A 12,738-nucleotide genomic window follows, 5' to 3' on the forward strand; every position below is an offset into this window, starting at 1 on the left:
CATTTATTTGCTTGCAAATTTCAAGTCGTCATTATTTTTTTTCTGCTGTGTAGTACTTTATTGTGTAAATGTACCACATTTTCCTTATCCATTCTTTGGTTAAGGGACATTTAGGTTGTTTACAGGTTCTGGTTATGACAAACAATGCTGCTATGAACATAGTTGAGCACATGTCCTTGTGGCATGATTGAACATCCTTTGGATATATACCCAAAAGTGGTATTACTGGATCTTGATGAAGGTTGTTTCCTAATTTTCTGAGAAATCTCCATACTGATATCCAAAAGGTTGTATTAGTTTGCACTCCCACCAGAGATGCAGGAATGTTCCTTTTACCCCATATCCTCTCCAGCATAAGTTGTCATCAGTGTTTTTGATATTGGCCATTCTTAGAGGTGTAAGATGGAATCTTAGAGTTCTTTTGATTTGCATTTCTTTGATGACTAAGGATGTTGAGCATTTCCTTTAGTGTCTTTCAGCCATTTTAGATTCCTCTTTTGAGAGTTCTCTGTTTAGATATGTACTCCATTTTTTATTGGATTATTTGACTTTTAATGACCAATTTCTTGAGTTCTTTATATATTTTGGAGATCAGACCTCTGTCTGGTGTAGGGTTGGTGGAGATCTTTTCCCATTCTGTAGGCTGTCATTTTGTCTTGTTCATCATGTCCTTTGCTTTACAGAAGCTTTTCAGTTTTAGGAGGTTCCATTTATGAATTGCTTCTCACAGTGTCTGTGATACTGGGTTATATTTAGGAAGTGGTCTCCTGTGCCAATGTCTTCAAGTGCACTTTCCACTTTCTCTTCTATGAGGTTCAGTGTGGTTGTTTTGTGTTGAGGTCTTTAATCCATTTGGACTTGACTTATGTGCATGGTGATAGATATGGATCTATTTTCATTCTTATACATGTTGATATTCAGTTATGCCAACACCATGTGTTGAATATGCTTCTTTTCCCATTTTATATTTTTTGCTTCTCTGTCAAAATTCAGGTGTTCACAGGTGTGAACACAGGTGGATTAATATCTAGTCTTTGATTGGGGTCTATTGGTCCTCCTGTCTGCTCTTATGCTAATATCAGGCTGTTTTCAGTACTATATCTCTGTAGTAGAGTTTGAAATCAGGGATTGTGATGCCTTCAGAATTTCCTTTATTGTACAGGATTGTTTTGACTATCCTGGGTTTTTTCCTTTTCCGTCTGAAGTTGAGTAGTGTTCTTTCAAGGTCTGTGAGGAATTTTGCCAGAATTTTGATGGGCATTGCATTGAATTTATAGATTGCTTTTGGCAAGATTGTCATTTTTACTATGTTCATTCTGAATACCCAAGAGCATGGGAGATCTTTCCACTTTCTGGTGTCCTCTTCAATTTCTTTCTTCAAAGATTTAAAGTTCTTGTAATACAAGTCTTCCACTTGTTTGGATAGAGTTACTCCAAGATATTTTATGCTATTTGTGCTATTGTAAAGGCATTGATTCTCCGATTTCTTCCTCAGCAATTTTATCATCTGTGTACAGGAAGGCTACTGATTTTCTTGAGTTAATCTTGTATCCTGATACATTACTGAAAGTGTTTATGAGTTGTAAAAAAGTTCCTTGGTAGAATTTTTAGGATTGCTTATGTAAGCTATCATATCATCAGCAAATAGTGAGAGGTTGACTTCTTATATTCTGATTTGTATCCCCTTGATCTCCTTTCATTAATGCTCTAGCTAGAACCTCAAGAACTATATTGAATAGATATGGAGAAAGTAGACAACATTGTCTTGTTCCTAATTTCAGTGGGATCACTTTGAGTTTCTCTCCATTTAGTTTGATGTTGGCTGTTGGCTTACTGTATATGGCCTTTATTATGTTTAGGTATGTTCCTTGTATCCCTGCTCTCTCCAAGACCTTTATCATGAAGGTATGTTTTGTATTTTATGGAAGGCTTTGTCAGCATCTAAGAAGATGATGATGTGGTTTTTATTTTTCAGTTAGTTTATATGGTGGATTATATTGACATATTTTCACATGTTGGACCATCTCTGCATCTCTGGGATGAAGCCGACTTGATCATGGTGGATGATTTTTTTTGATGTTTTCTTAGATTCAATTTGCCAATAGTTTATTTAGTATTTTTGCATCAATGTTCATGAGTGAGACTGGTCTGTATTCTTTTTTAGTAATGTCTTTATGTGGTTTGGGTATCAGGGTAACTGTAACCTCATAAAAAGAGTTTGGCAATGTTCCTTCTGTTTCTATTGTTTGGAACAATTTGACAATTTGAAGAATATTGGTAAATTATTCTTTGAGAATTTTGAGCTGAAACCATCTTGTCCAGGGCCTTTTGTTTGTTTGTTTGTTTGGTTGGTTGGTTGTTTTGTTGTTGTTGTGAAACTTTTAATGACTGTTTCTATTTTTTTAGCAGTTATAGCTCTATTTAATTTGCTTATCTGGTCTTGATTTAATTTTGGTAAGTGATGTTTATCCAAAAAGTTGTCCATTTCTTATAAGTTTTCTTATTTTGTGGAGTATAGGTTTTTGAAATAGGACCTAGTGATTCTCTGGATTTTGTCTGTGCCTTTTGTTATGTCCCCCTTTTCACTTCTGATTTTGTTCATTTGGTTATTCTCTCTCTCTCTCTCTCTCTCTCTCTCTCTTTACCTTTTGGTTAGTTTGGAATAAAGCTTGCCTATTTTATTTCCTCAAAGAACCAACTCATTGTCTCATTGATTCTTTGTATTGTTTTCTTACTTTCTATTTTGTTGATTTCAGCTCTCAATTTGATAATTTCATGCAATCTAGTTCTCCTGGGTGAGTTTGTTCCTTTTTGTTCTAGAGTTTTCAAATGTTCTGTTAATTCTCTAGGGTGGGATTTTCCCAACTTCTTTATATATGCATTTAGTGCTATGAACTTTCCTCTTAACACTGTTTTCATTGTGTCCCATAAATTTAGATATATTGTGTGGTCATTTTTGTTGAATTTTAGGAAGTCTTTAATTTCTTCCTTGACCTATTGATGCTTCAGGTGAGCATTGTTTAATTTCAATGTGTTTGTGGGCTTTCTGGAATTAGTTTTTGAATTTTAATTTTCAGCCATGGTGGTCTGATAAGATACACGGGGTTATTCCAAATTTTTTTTTGTGTCTGTTGAGGTTTGTTTTGTTACTTAGTATGTGGATCAAAGGCTCAGATGGTTGCTCCTTGTGGTGCAGTCAGGGCCACGGTTCCAGTCACCCTGTTGGTCACTCCATGTTCCTGGAGGTCGCTCTGTGCTCCTGGAGTTCACTCTGCAATACCAGGGATCGTTCCGGCCTGCTCCTATGGAGATTGATTGCTTGGGACTCTTTCTGCTGAGGTTACTGCTTTGGGCCTGCTCTAGCAGAGCTCACTGGCTTAGGCCTGCTCCATCAGAGATTGCTGTATTGGGCCTGCTCCAGTGGATATTGCTGGCTCAGGCCTGCTACCTCAGAGGGGCACTGATTCATGCTACCAGGTCTGGCAGAGGTCTCTGGTTCAGACCTGCTCCCTCAGCGGTGACTCCCTTGTACCTGCTCCTGTGGAGTTTGCTGACTCAGGGTTACTTTGGCAGAGGTTGGTGGCTCAGCCTTGTTTCTGTAGATGTCCCTAGCCTGGGCCCACTCCTGTGGAGGTCCCTGGTTTGGGCCTAGTCTCACAGAGGTTTCTGGCTCTGGCCTACTCCCTCCCTTGGAGGTTCCAGCAAACTCAAAAAGTTTAAATTATAAATAAATAAGTAAATAAATAAATAAAATTTGAATGTTTGATAATTTGTTATGTCTTTCACAAATCTGTGGCATTTTCCATAATTGTTGCAACAAACTACATTTTCAAATGCAATTTTTGAGTTTCTATGGATCTATAGCCTACTTTAACTCTCAATGATTTAATTAAGTTTTAGTTTGCCAGTGTCATGGTATGTTAATATTTCAAGTCACATAATAGTGTATACATAATGATTGTTAAAGTATGTGTAACACATAAAATGTGTATTCCTGTATATGCAATTTTGAAAGAAAATTAGTTTTATTAAATGACCAAGATCTCTTATGTGATACAAGACTCATTCACATAGGTTCTTTTTATTTTTGATTGATTACATTTCTAGACATTTTCTGGGACTTTTCCTGCTTTCAATTTCATTACCCAATACAGTATTCAAATGATAGCCATCTCATATGCAGGCCAATCTATGTCCTAATTGTGTCACACGTTTATCTAACTATCAAGTCCCCTTGGGACATGGCAGCTTCACTTAAATGTGTTGAAGTCTGTATGACAGTTGGAATGACTATGTCTTTCTAATGTATGATGCTGTCAAAGGACATAATGGTGTCTGGTCCACTATGAGGTTTATACCAGCATCAAGAAAGAAAAATCAAATTCATCAGAGAATAGGAGCCACAAGAACCTGTGATATACTCAGGAAACTATCATTCCCATGGCAAAATGTATCTAAAGAGGAAAAATATGGTCATTCTACTTCCATAATGTGAAGGCATTTATCATGTAAAGCCTTGAGTCATCAAAACTTTCCTGAAGAGTGCAGAGATGGAAGAGACCTAATGGAAGGGAATGGACAAGCACAGCAGTTCAAGATGGCTTGGAGGGCTCTAAGAGATACAAATTGCTTCACTTGCCTCTGTAGGTAGAAACTCACAATAGAGCCACTAACATAGTTCCTCAGATTTCAAAGCAGAAGTTCAGTGAAGCAGGGCATGGGATGACTTGAGTCAGTCATAAAAACATGCTATTGTCAAACACCTGAAATTATTCATGTATCAAATTTTTACCTTCCTTCATTTCTCTCACTCATTGTCAGCATTAGGAATGGAGTCCATCCTGCTCCTGCAGAGAAGTTCAATCCACAATAGTTGCTTGGCCATCTTTAAGCATAAGTTGTTTTCCACTTCATGATGATGTCTAATTTTAGAGATTTTGCAATGCAAACAAAAAGAGATGTTTTAACTTGTGGAACTCTGTAGGCACTATTATAAAGACTAGGAAAAATGCTGGTGTCTGTCTTACAGTGCAACAAAATGGCCTAAATCATCCAGTCATTAGTGATCCCCATTGTCCCAAATGAGTAAAAGAGTACATACATGAATATATCAAAGAACAAAGGTGACCAGAACTTATAAAACTATCATCAGGAAAAACAGATCTTATAAAAAGTTTTTTTGGTGATGAGTAGGAAGGGACAAAAGGTGGGGAAACATGATTCAAGAAATGCAAAAATGTGTAGTAACCACAGCTTTGGTCTATTAAAGAACACTGTATAAAAAATCAGGATGAAAGTCATTGAATAGAAGGTGACATAGATGCACACTAGGATCAGTATGACTTGGGTGGCTCTGGCTTCAGGTGATACTCTGAGGCAATGGTGGGAACTGCGGAGGTACAGTACCTGCTTCTTGTGCCTATTGAGAATACTCACCATGGAGACACTGGCCCAGGCCATGACACTCAGATAGAAAATATCAATGAAACAGATCAAAAATAAATATAGTGGGATGCCACCAATATCAAATGATGAGCAGTAGCCCACATTGAATTTCTTGGTGAAATTTAAGTTGGTATTACGGCCAACCATCATAGCAATTTTGCTGTTTAGAAACAGGTATACAGGCCAGCTGAGTGAACAGGAGGGAACAATATATTTGATGGCTCTTTGTTTAAGCTTCCCCCACCTGGAGTTGCTGGGGCTGATTGTGATAGCCTGGAAACAACTCAAGGAGCACATGGTATGTAGAGAAACCTCTCGGGATACTCGATTACTGTAGACAATAAATTTACATGCAATGTCATCCAGGAATGATTGAAAGCCAAACAATGTCATTGTCTGTGGAATTCCTCTTGAGATAATACACAATGAGTTGGCTAGAGTAAGGTGTTTTAAAATCTCATCCTTGGGCATCAGGTACTTTCCAGAGAATAAAGATATAAAATAATGGAACAAAACTGACGAGTTACCCAGGATTCCCACAACTGTTTGGGACAAGGAAAACATCCCCATTGACAAGTTCTCAGGAGCCATCTTCTTGTCATCTAAAACAGACAAATGTATTCATATCAACAGAAGCAAGGAGAAAAACTAACATTTGCAATAATTTCTTACTAGCTTAAATTAAATCAGTATCTCATCATATTATTCATAAACATTTCCCTCTAATAAATGTTTCCAAAATATTTGTTACATTGACTTCAATGGTAACATTATTAGAATTTTCTATGGCCAGTTAGTGAACTTTCAGGATCAAGACAAATAGTCTCATCCTAAAGTGGCTGCCCATTAATTGCATATTTCTTATATAAAATTTAGCCTCATTATAACAATGAAAAAGTTTCTTAAGAATAAATACACAACCTTTCTTGCATATATGAACAAGTCATTTAGAACAATTGCTTAATGGTACCTCTATAAAAAGTATTTTGTAGGGGTTGGGCAGATATCTCAGTCACTAAAGCATTTTCAGCACAAGTGTGAGGAGGTGAGTTAGTCACGATGAAACTCACTAGTAATCCCAGCACAAGGAAGGCAGAGACAAGAGTTTTCACTTTGCTCAAATGATGGTGTCTTTTTCTGCACAAGAGCTATATCCCTTCAGAGGTACCACTTATTAATGGTTGGTTTCAATACCTGTGCTATTAGGGTCCTTCTCAAATGACCTTTATTGTGCCAATAAGTACAAGCATATTTTATACTTTAACAATTATTAGGGACAGTTCTCAGGAACCATCTTCTTATGGTGAGATCTTAGATGAACTTGGAGTTGAGTTCTGTGCATGGTGGTAGATGAAGATCTGTTTGCATCCTTCCACATTCAGTCACCCATCACTATTTGTTAAAGATGCCGTCTCTTTTTCTCATATGTATTTTATGCTTCTTTATGAAAAATCAAATGTCCTTGGATGTGTGGATTTACATACAGGACTTCAATGTGTCCATTTTTACACCAGGGTCATGCTATCTTTATTAGTGTAGATCTCTATTACAGTTTGAGATCTGGCATTGTGAAACACCTAGCCAGTCCTTTATTCAGGATTTTTTAGTTGTTCTGGGTCTATTGCATTTCCATGTGAAGCTTAAGATTCTTTTTTCAATTTCTGTGAATAAATATGTTGACATTCTAATGAAGATTGAACTTAATATATAAGTTGCCTGTGGTAAAATGGCCATTTTTCCTGCATGCTAGTATGTGATATTAACCCTGCTGACCCATGAACATAGCTGAACTTTGGCTTACAGTGTTTTCTTCAATTTTTTTCTTTGATACCTTAAATATTTTATTATATAAATTTTCACTTATTTGGTGAGTTGTTCTAACATATTTTGTTTTCAAAACTATTTTTAAAGCCTGTTCTTTCTCTGATTTTTTTCTCAGTCTGTCAGTTTTGTCTAGGAAGATTACTGATTTTTCTGTGTTATTTTGTATCCTGTTACTTGCTTAAAATGTTTATCAGCTGTAGAAGTTTCCTGGAGGAGTCTTTTGAGTCTTTCATGTATAAAATCATGTCATCTGAAGAGAAAAATATTTTGACTTCTTCCTTTCGAACTTGTATCTCCTTGACTTCCTTCAATTATCTTATTGTTCTAGCTAAAACTTCAAGTACTATATTGAGTAGGTGTGGAAAAAGTAGACAGCCTCATATTCAGGATTTTAGTGGGAATGATTTTGAGTTTCTCTTCATTTAAAATTTTGAGTTTTCTATAAATTGCCTTTATTGTGCTGAGATGGTTTTCCTCTACCCTAGTCTCCGAAGGACTTTTACATGAAGGGATGGTGGACACTGTCAAAGATCTTTTCTTTATCTGACATAAACATGTGGTTTCCATCTTTCAGTATATTTCTGTTAAGATTGAAAGAGGAAAGCAAACAAGATATCACACAATGAAAGAACTTCCTACTCCTGTTTGGCAAAATTAATACTGTGAAAATGACCATGCTTCCAAAATCAGTCTATGCATCAAAATTCCCATATCATCTCTTTCAGATATATAAAAAATATCCAGGAATTTGTATGGAACTGTAAAGGACTATAAATAGCTAAAGCAATCCTAAGAATTAATAACAGAGCTAGAGCTATCACGATAGCTGACCTCAAATAATACTGTAGAGTTAGCTGACAAGACAGCCTGATACTGGGATTAAAAACAGTTAAACAAATGGAACAGAATAGAGGATTCAGGATTAAGCCAAGAAACCTATGGCCACATATTTTTATACAAAGGTAACAAAGATTCCAATAAATAATAGTGATCAATTATCAAATGGTACTATCAAAACTGGATATTCATTTACAGATGAAGGAAATTTATTAATTCCTATTTTCACCTTGTAGAAAAATCAGTTTGAGAGGGATAAAAGACCTTAATTTAAATTCTAAAACTGCAGGATGAAAGCATAGGGAACGCTCTTCGAGACACTGGGGTAAGCAAGATCTTTCTGAAAAACACTTCATTAGCACAGGAATTAGCCCCAAGTATCAGCAGGTGGAACTACATGAAGTTTACAAGTTTCTTCACATCAAAAGAAACTATGAGCAGAATGCACAACAGCCCACAGAACTGGAGAACCATTGACTAGCTACACTCCAGACATGGGAATATGATCTGGAATTCACAAAGAAATGAAAAAATCATATATGAAGAAAACAAAACTGCAAACCAACAAATGGACTAATAAAATGAGAATATATTTTTTAAAAGAAAAAAACATGAATGAGCAGTAACTATTTTTAAAAGTTGTGGAACATGATGGTAGGATGTGCTGTAGTGGCAGGGACAGGGGTGGGGGTCATTAGTTCAAGACAAGCCTGGGCTACAGAGTTTACTCAGTGATGATTGATACATCATTAATTCCAGTGCTTGGAGGCTGTTGGATTTCTGTGAGTTCTAGGCAAGGCTGGTCTACATAGTAAGCTCCTAGTCAGTCAAAGATACACTACACAGTGAGACCCTGCCTCTAAGAAAAACAGTTGTTCATTATCCTTAGTCATTAGAAAAAAAATTAAAACAACTTTGAGATACATCTATCTCCAATCAGAATGGCTATCATGAAAAACATCTGACAACAAATATTAAAGAAGATGTGGGAAACAGGAACCTTCTTCACTTCTAGAATCTGTGGAATAAATTATTATTGCCCATGTTACAGGAAAAAGAGTACATTGCACACCCAGTAGCCAAAACCTTTCCTTTCCTGTAAAAAGGTTTCATACTGTTCACTTCCAATCTCAGTGACAAAGTCCTTCCTCATACTCATTTATGTCTCATTTCCAATTACCCATGTCTTAGTATAAAAGTAAAAGTTTCTTACCTGTGTGTTCTGTGATACCACAGTAGTGTGTGTTGGGGTAAAAGGTAAGTTTGTCATGTGTTGGATGAAACTACAGGCCCCGGTCTCCTTTTCCACCGCATGAGTGGCATTTATCTCAGCTCAGCATCCATAGCATCATCTACATAAGGGATTAAAAAACACTTCAGCAATCCTTCAGTTATAAATCAACAAAAATATTTCCAAATTACATCAGCATATCCAAGGAAGCAATTAAGAGTAATTGGGAAGGGAACTTGTCTTTGAGTCCCTGGAGTACACACAAAATCAAAAGTTTCCAAAGTTCAGTACTAGGAAAGTGAAGTCAGTTGTATGGCCTTGTTTGGATCTGGAACAAGCTGAGTTACTGGGGAGGGTTTGTGACTCTGAAGAACATCTTGCTAAGGGGCACGAAGGAGGGGAATGTAGTGGTTCTTCTGTGTTTCCTTGGCTGGAGACACATTTTCTAAAGGATTTGTTCATGTCTTGTGTGTACCTGTCGTTAATTTTCAAGCTTTAGAGTACTCCCTTCCACTTACATAAAATCAGACTTAAAGACCCTGGTGGCTTCTTGATGTGCAGCTATCATTCTCTGAAGGATCTTGTAGATAGATCACAGTGCAGACATGCAGTTGCAGGTACAGAGTTCAAAAAAAGAAGCAGTTAGTATTGTGATATGTCTCTTTCAAAATAATGACAACTTTCTAAAGCAGTTAAGTGGTGTGGGAAGTCCTTCTGTATATGTGTTACTTTTATTGGTTAATTAATAAAGAAGCTGGCTTGGCCTGTGATAGGGCAGAGTAGAGGTAGGTGGGGAAAACAAAACTGAATACTGGGAGAAAGAAGGCAGAATCAGGAGAAGCTATGAAGCCCCACCAGAAACAGATGCCTGACAAAACCTTGCCTGTAAGCCACACTGGATAGAACCTTGCCTGTAAGCCACAGACACGTGGCAATACACAGAGTAATAGAAATGGGTTAAATTAAAATGTAAGAGCTAGCCAATAAGAACTTAGAGCTAATAGACCAAGCAGTGATTTAAATAATACAGTTTCTATATGAATATTTTGGGGCTGAGAAGCCAGGAACAAATAAAAGGCCTCATACAACAATTAAGTAACATATTCAAACTATAAAGGTTTGAAGTTTTCCATTCATGGTAAAGATTGATAATTTCGTTAGTGGAATCTTTTGTTTTTGTCAGTTTGTGGTATGTGTATATTTATCTCCACTTGGTTAAATATGTAGTTTGCTGAAGAAGGATAAAATTGAATAAATTCTTTATTATCCTCACTATATGTAATTATTTTTATAGCTAAATGTTGAATTCTTGTAGGTAGAAGTGGGTTGTTTAGGTGTCATATTGACAAATGAGGCCTTGTGGTGGATAGCCATCATTGTCAACCTGAGTGGGTTGGACCTCTAGGCATTTTCAAAGTCTGAGGAGCGAAGACCCACCCTAAATATGGGCAACACCATCTCAAAGACTGTGTTTTGGGCTTAATTGAAAGGAATATGTATGGGATCTGAGTATCCTCAGTCTTCTCTCTCTGGGTCATGGACATAAGATGCAGTGTTATCAGCTGCCTTCTACTCCTGCCACCCTGACTGCTGCTGCTGCCAACCATGAAAGATGTATCATCCACCTGTGAGCTGATATAAATATGTCATTCTTCAAGTGGCTTATGTCAGGAATTTTGTCAGATATCATTTAACTACTACATCTATCAATAAGACACATGATCATTTCCTAGATTTGCTCGCCTTCCTGATTTTTAGAATGTGTGTCATGAAGGAAGTGCCATGTAAGGCATGACGTAGGCATGATGGTGTAGTTTCAGGTAACAGTATTTTTTTCAACCTAATATTCAGTAAATGTTTTCTCAATATTAATGGAAAATTTAACATGAAAAAATGGCAAGTTTATCATTTTTTAATAATTTTTACATTTCAAGTACTATATGAGATAATTTTATGCTCTAGAAAAATTGCAGAAATTAATTTTAAAAAATTATAGGCCATTACTCATAGTCCCAGACTTTTGTGAATATTCTCTGGGTCTGTGGGCTCTTACCAATAACACAGTGCTTGCCAAACATATGCAAGACGCTAAGATTCATACTAGCATTAGAAATGAAGTTTTTAGTATAACATTGTACCATATAACAACAGTAAAGTTATCAAACTCAAGGCATCATTTTGGACCCATGAATCAATATTTTCCCTTCTACAGGTTCCTTCACATTTGACAAGAATCACAATAGTGTCATAGGAAAACAAATATTCCAGTGAATGAAATTCAAAACCAGAACTGGATGTGGCATTTATTTCCCAACTCTTTTCAGAGAAACTCGCCATCTAAGTTGCATTATATGGGGGGAGAGGGAATGCAACCATAACAAATAAGATAAATATTGAACATAAGGAACAATGAAATCAGAAATAAAACCCTAGATGTTATGAAGCTGCAAGACCAAGAGGTCATTTCTGTAATATGCAGAGAATTCTCACAAATAATGCATAAGAAAACAAAGATAGAATTATATCAAAGAAGGCAGAAGAAAATTACTTGTACTAAAAATAAAATTAAAAGAAAGTATCATTTCATGAAAATGGAAGTAAAACTAATATTAATGTATAAGAATGAAAAAAAAAAACAAAAGTGCATGTGTAGATTTCCTAAATAGTCCAGAAAGTGCTAATTATGGTTTCTTGTTGTCCTGGTTATTTAGAAAGGAAAATATCAATAGCCATTATGGACATTTTGAAACACAGCCTGCTATTACACAAAGAGGACCAAGAGGTGAGTGATCAGACATCTGGTGGGACAAGCCATTCTCTAGGCCCTCAACACGGGGTCAAAATGGGGGTACCTCCCCCACCTGCCTTGGCTTCACTAGCCAGCCAGCAAGAGTTTCCTGCAGGTAGGTTGCTCCATTATCTCCATCTCGATAATAGGACCTTGCAAACTACAAGTCTCTGCCTCCTAAGCCCTCCTATCCCCCTGCAATCTCAGTAGAACTCTGAAACACAGCATGCTACTACACAAAGAGGACCAAAAGGTAAGTGATCAGCAACCAGGCAGGACACCCCACTCCCTAGGCCCTCCGTACTGGGACAAAACCCTGGGTCCCTCCCCCACTTACCTCAGCTTCTAAAGCCAGCCAGCATGTGAGCTTCCAGTAAGTAGGCTACTCCAAACCCCTGAAACACAGAAGTGATAGCATAGAACTGACCAAGAACAGTTTACAAGACACTGACAGCCACTGCAAGGATTGGACCAGGACACAAAGACACTGGCAGCATCAATTGAACAAAAAGATGGGTAGGCACCAATGCATGAATTCATGCAATGACCTAAAAGCAACATAGTAACATCAGAACTCAGTGTTAATACAACAGGAAGACTTGATCATCCTAAC

The 12,738-nt window shown here is 36.9% G+C and overlaps 1 protein-coding gene across 1 annotated transcript; it reads right to left on the reverse strand.

The window, feature by feature from the left end:
* Positions 1 to 5,148: 5,148 nt before the first annotated feature.
* Positions 5,149 to 9,411, reverse strand: LOC126493790 (vomeronasal type-1 receptor 3-like). Its single transcript, XM_050130895.1, has 2 exons — positions 9,320 to 9,411; positions 5,149 to 6,047 (listed from the first exon to the last, which is right to left on the reverse strand). Exon 2 carries the CDS (start codon positions 6,034 to 6,036, stop codon positions 5,149 to 5,151), a length of 888 nt encoding a protein of 295 aa, XP_049986852.1. The 5' UTR covers positions 6,037 to 6,047; positions 9,320 to 9,411.
* Between the last annotated feature and the right edge of the window lie 3,327 nt (positions 9,412 to 12,738).

The sequence above is a fragment of the Alexandromys fortis genome, unplaced genomic scaffold (assembly GCF_014885135.2).
Source record: "Alexandromys fortis isolate MF-2015 unplaced genomic scaffold, M_Fortis_MF-2015_v1.1 scaffold_339, whole genome shotgun sequence".
Lineage (NCBI taxonomy): Eukaryota > Metazoa > Chordata > Mammalia > Rodentia > Cricetidae > Alexandromys > Alexandromys fortis.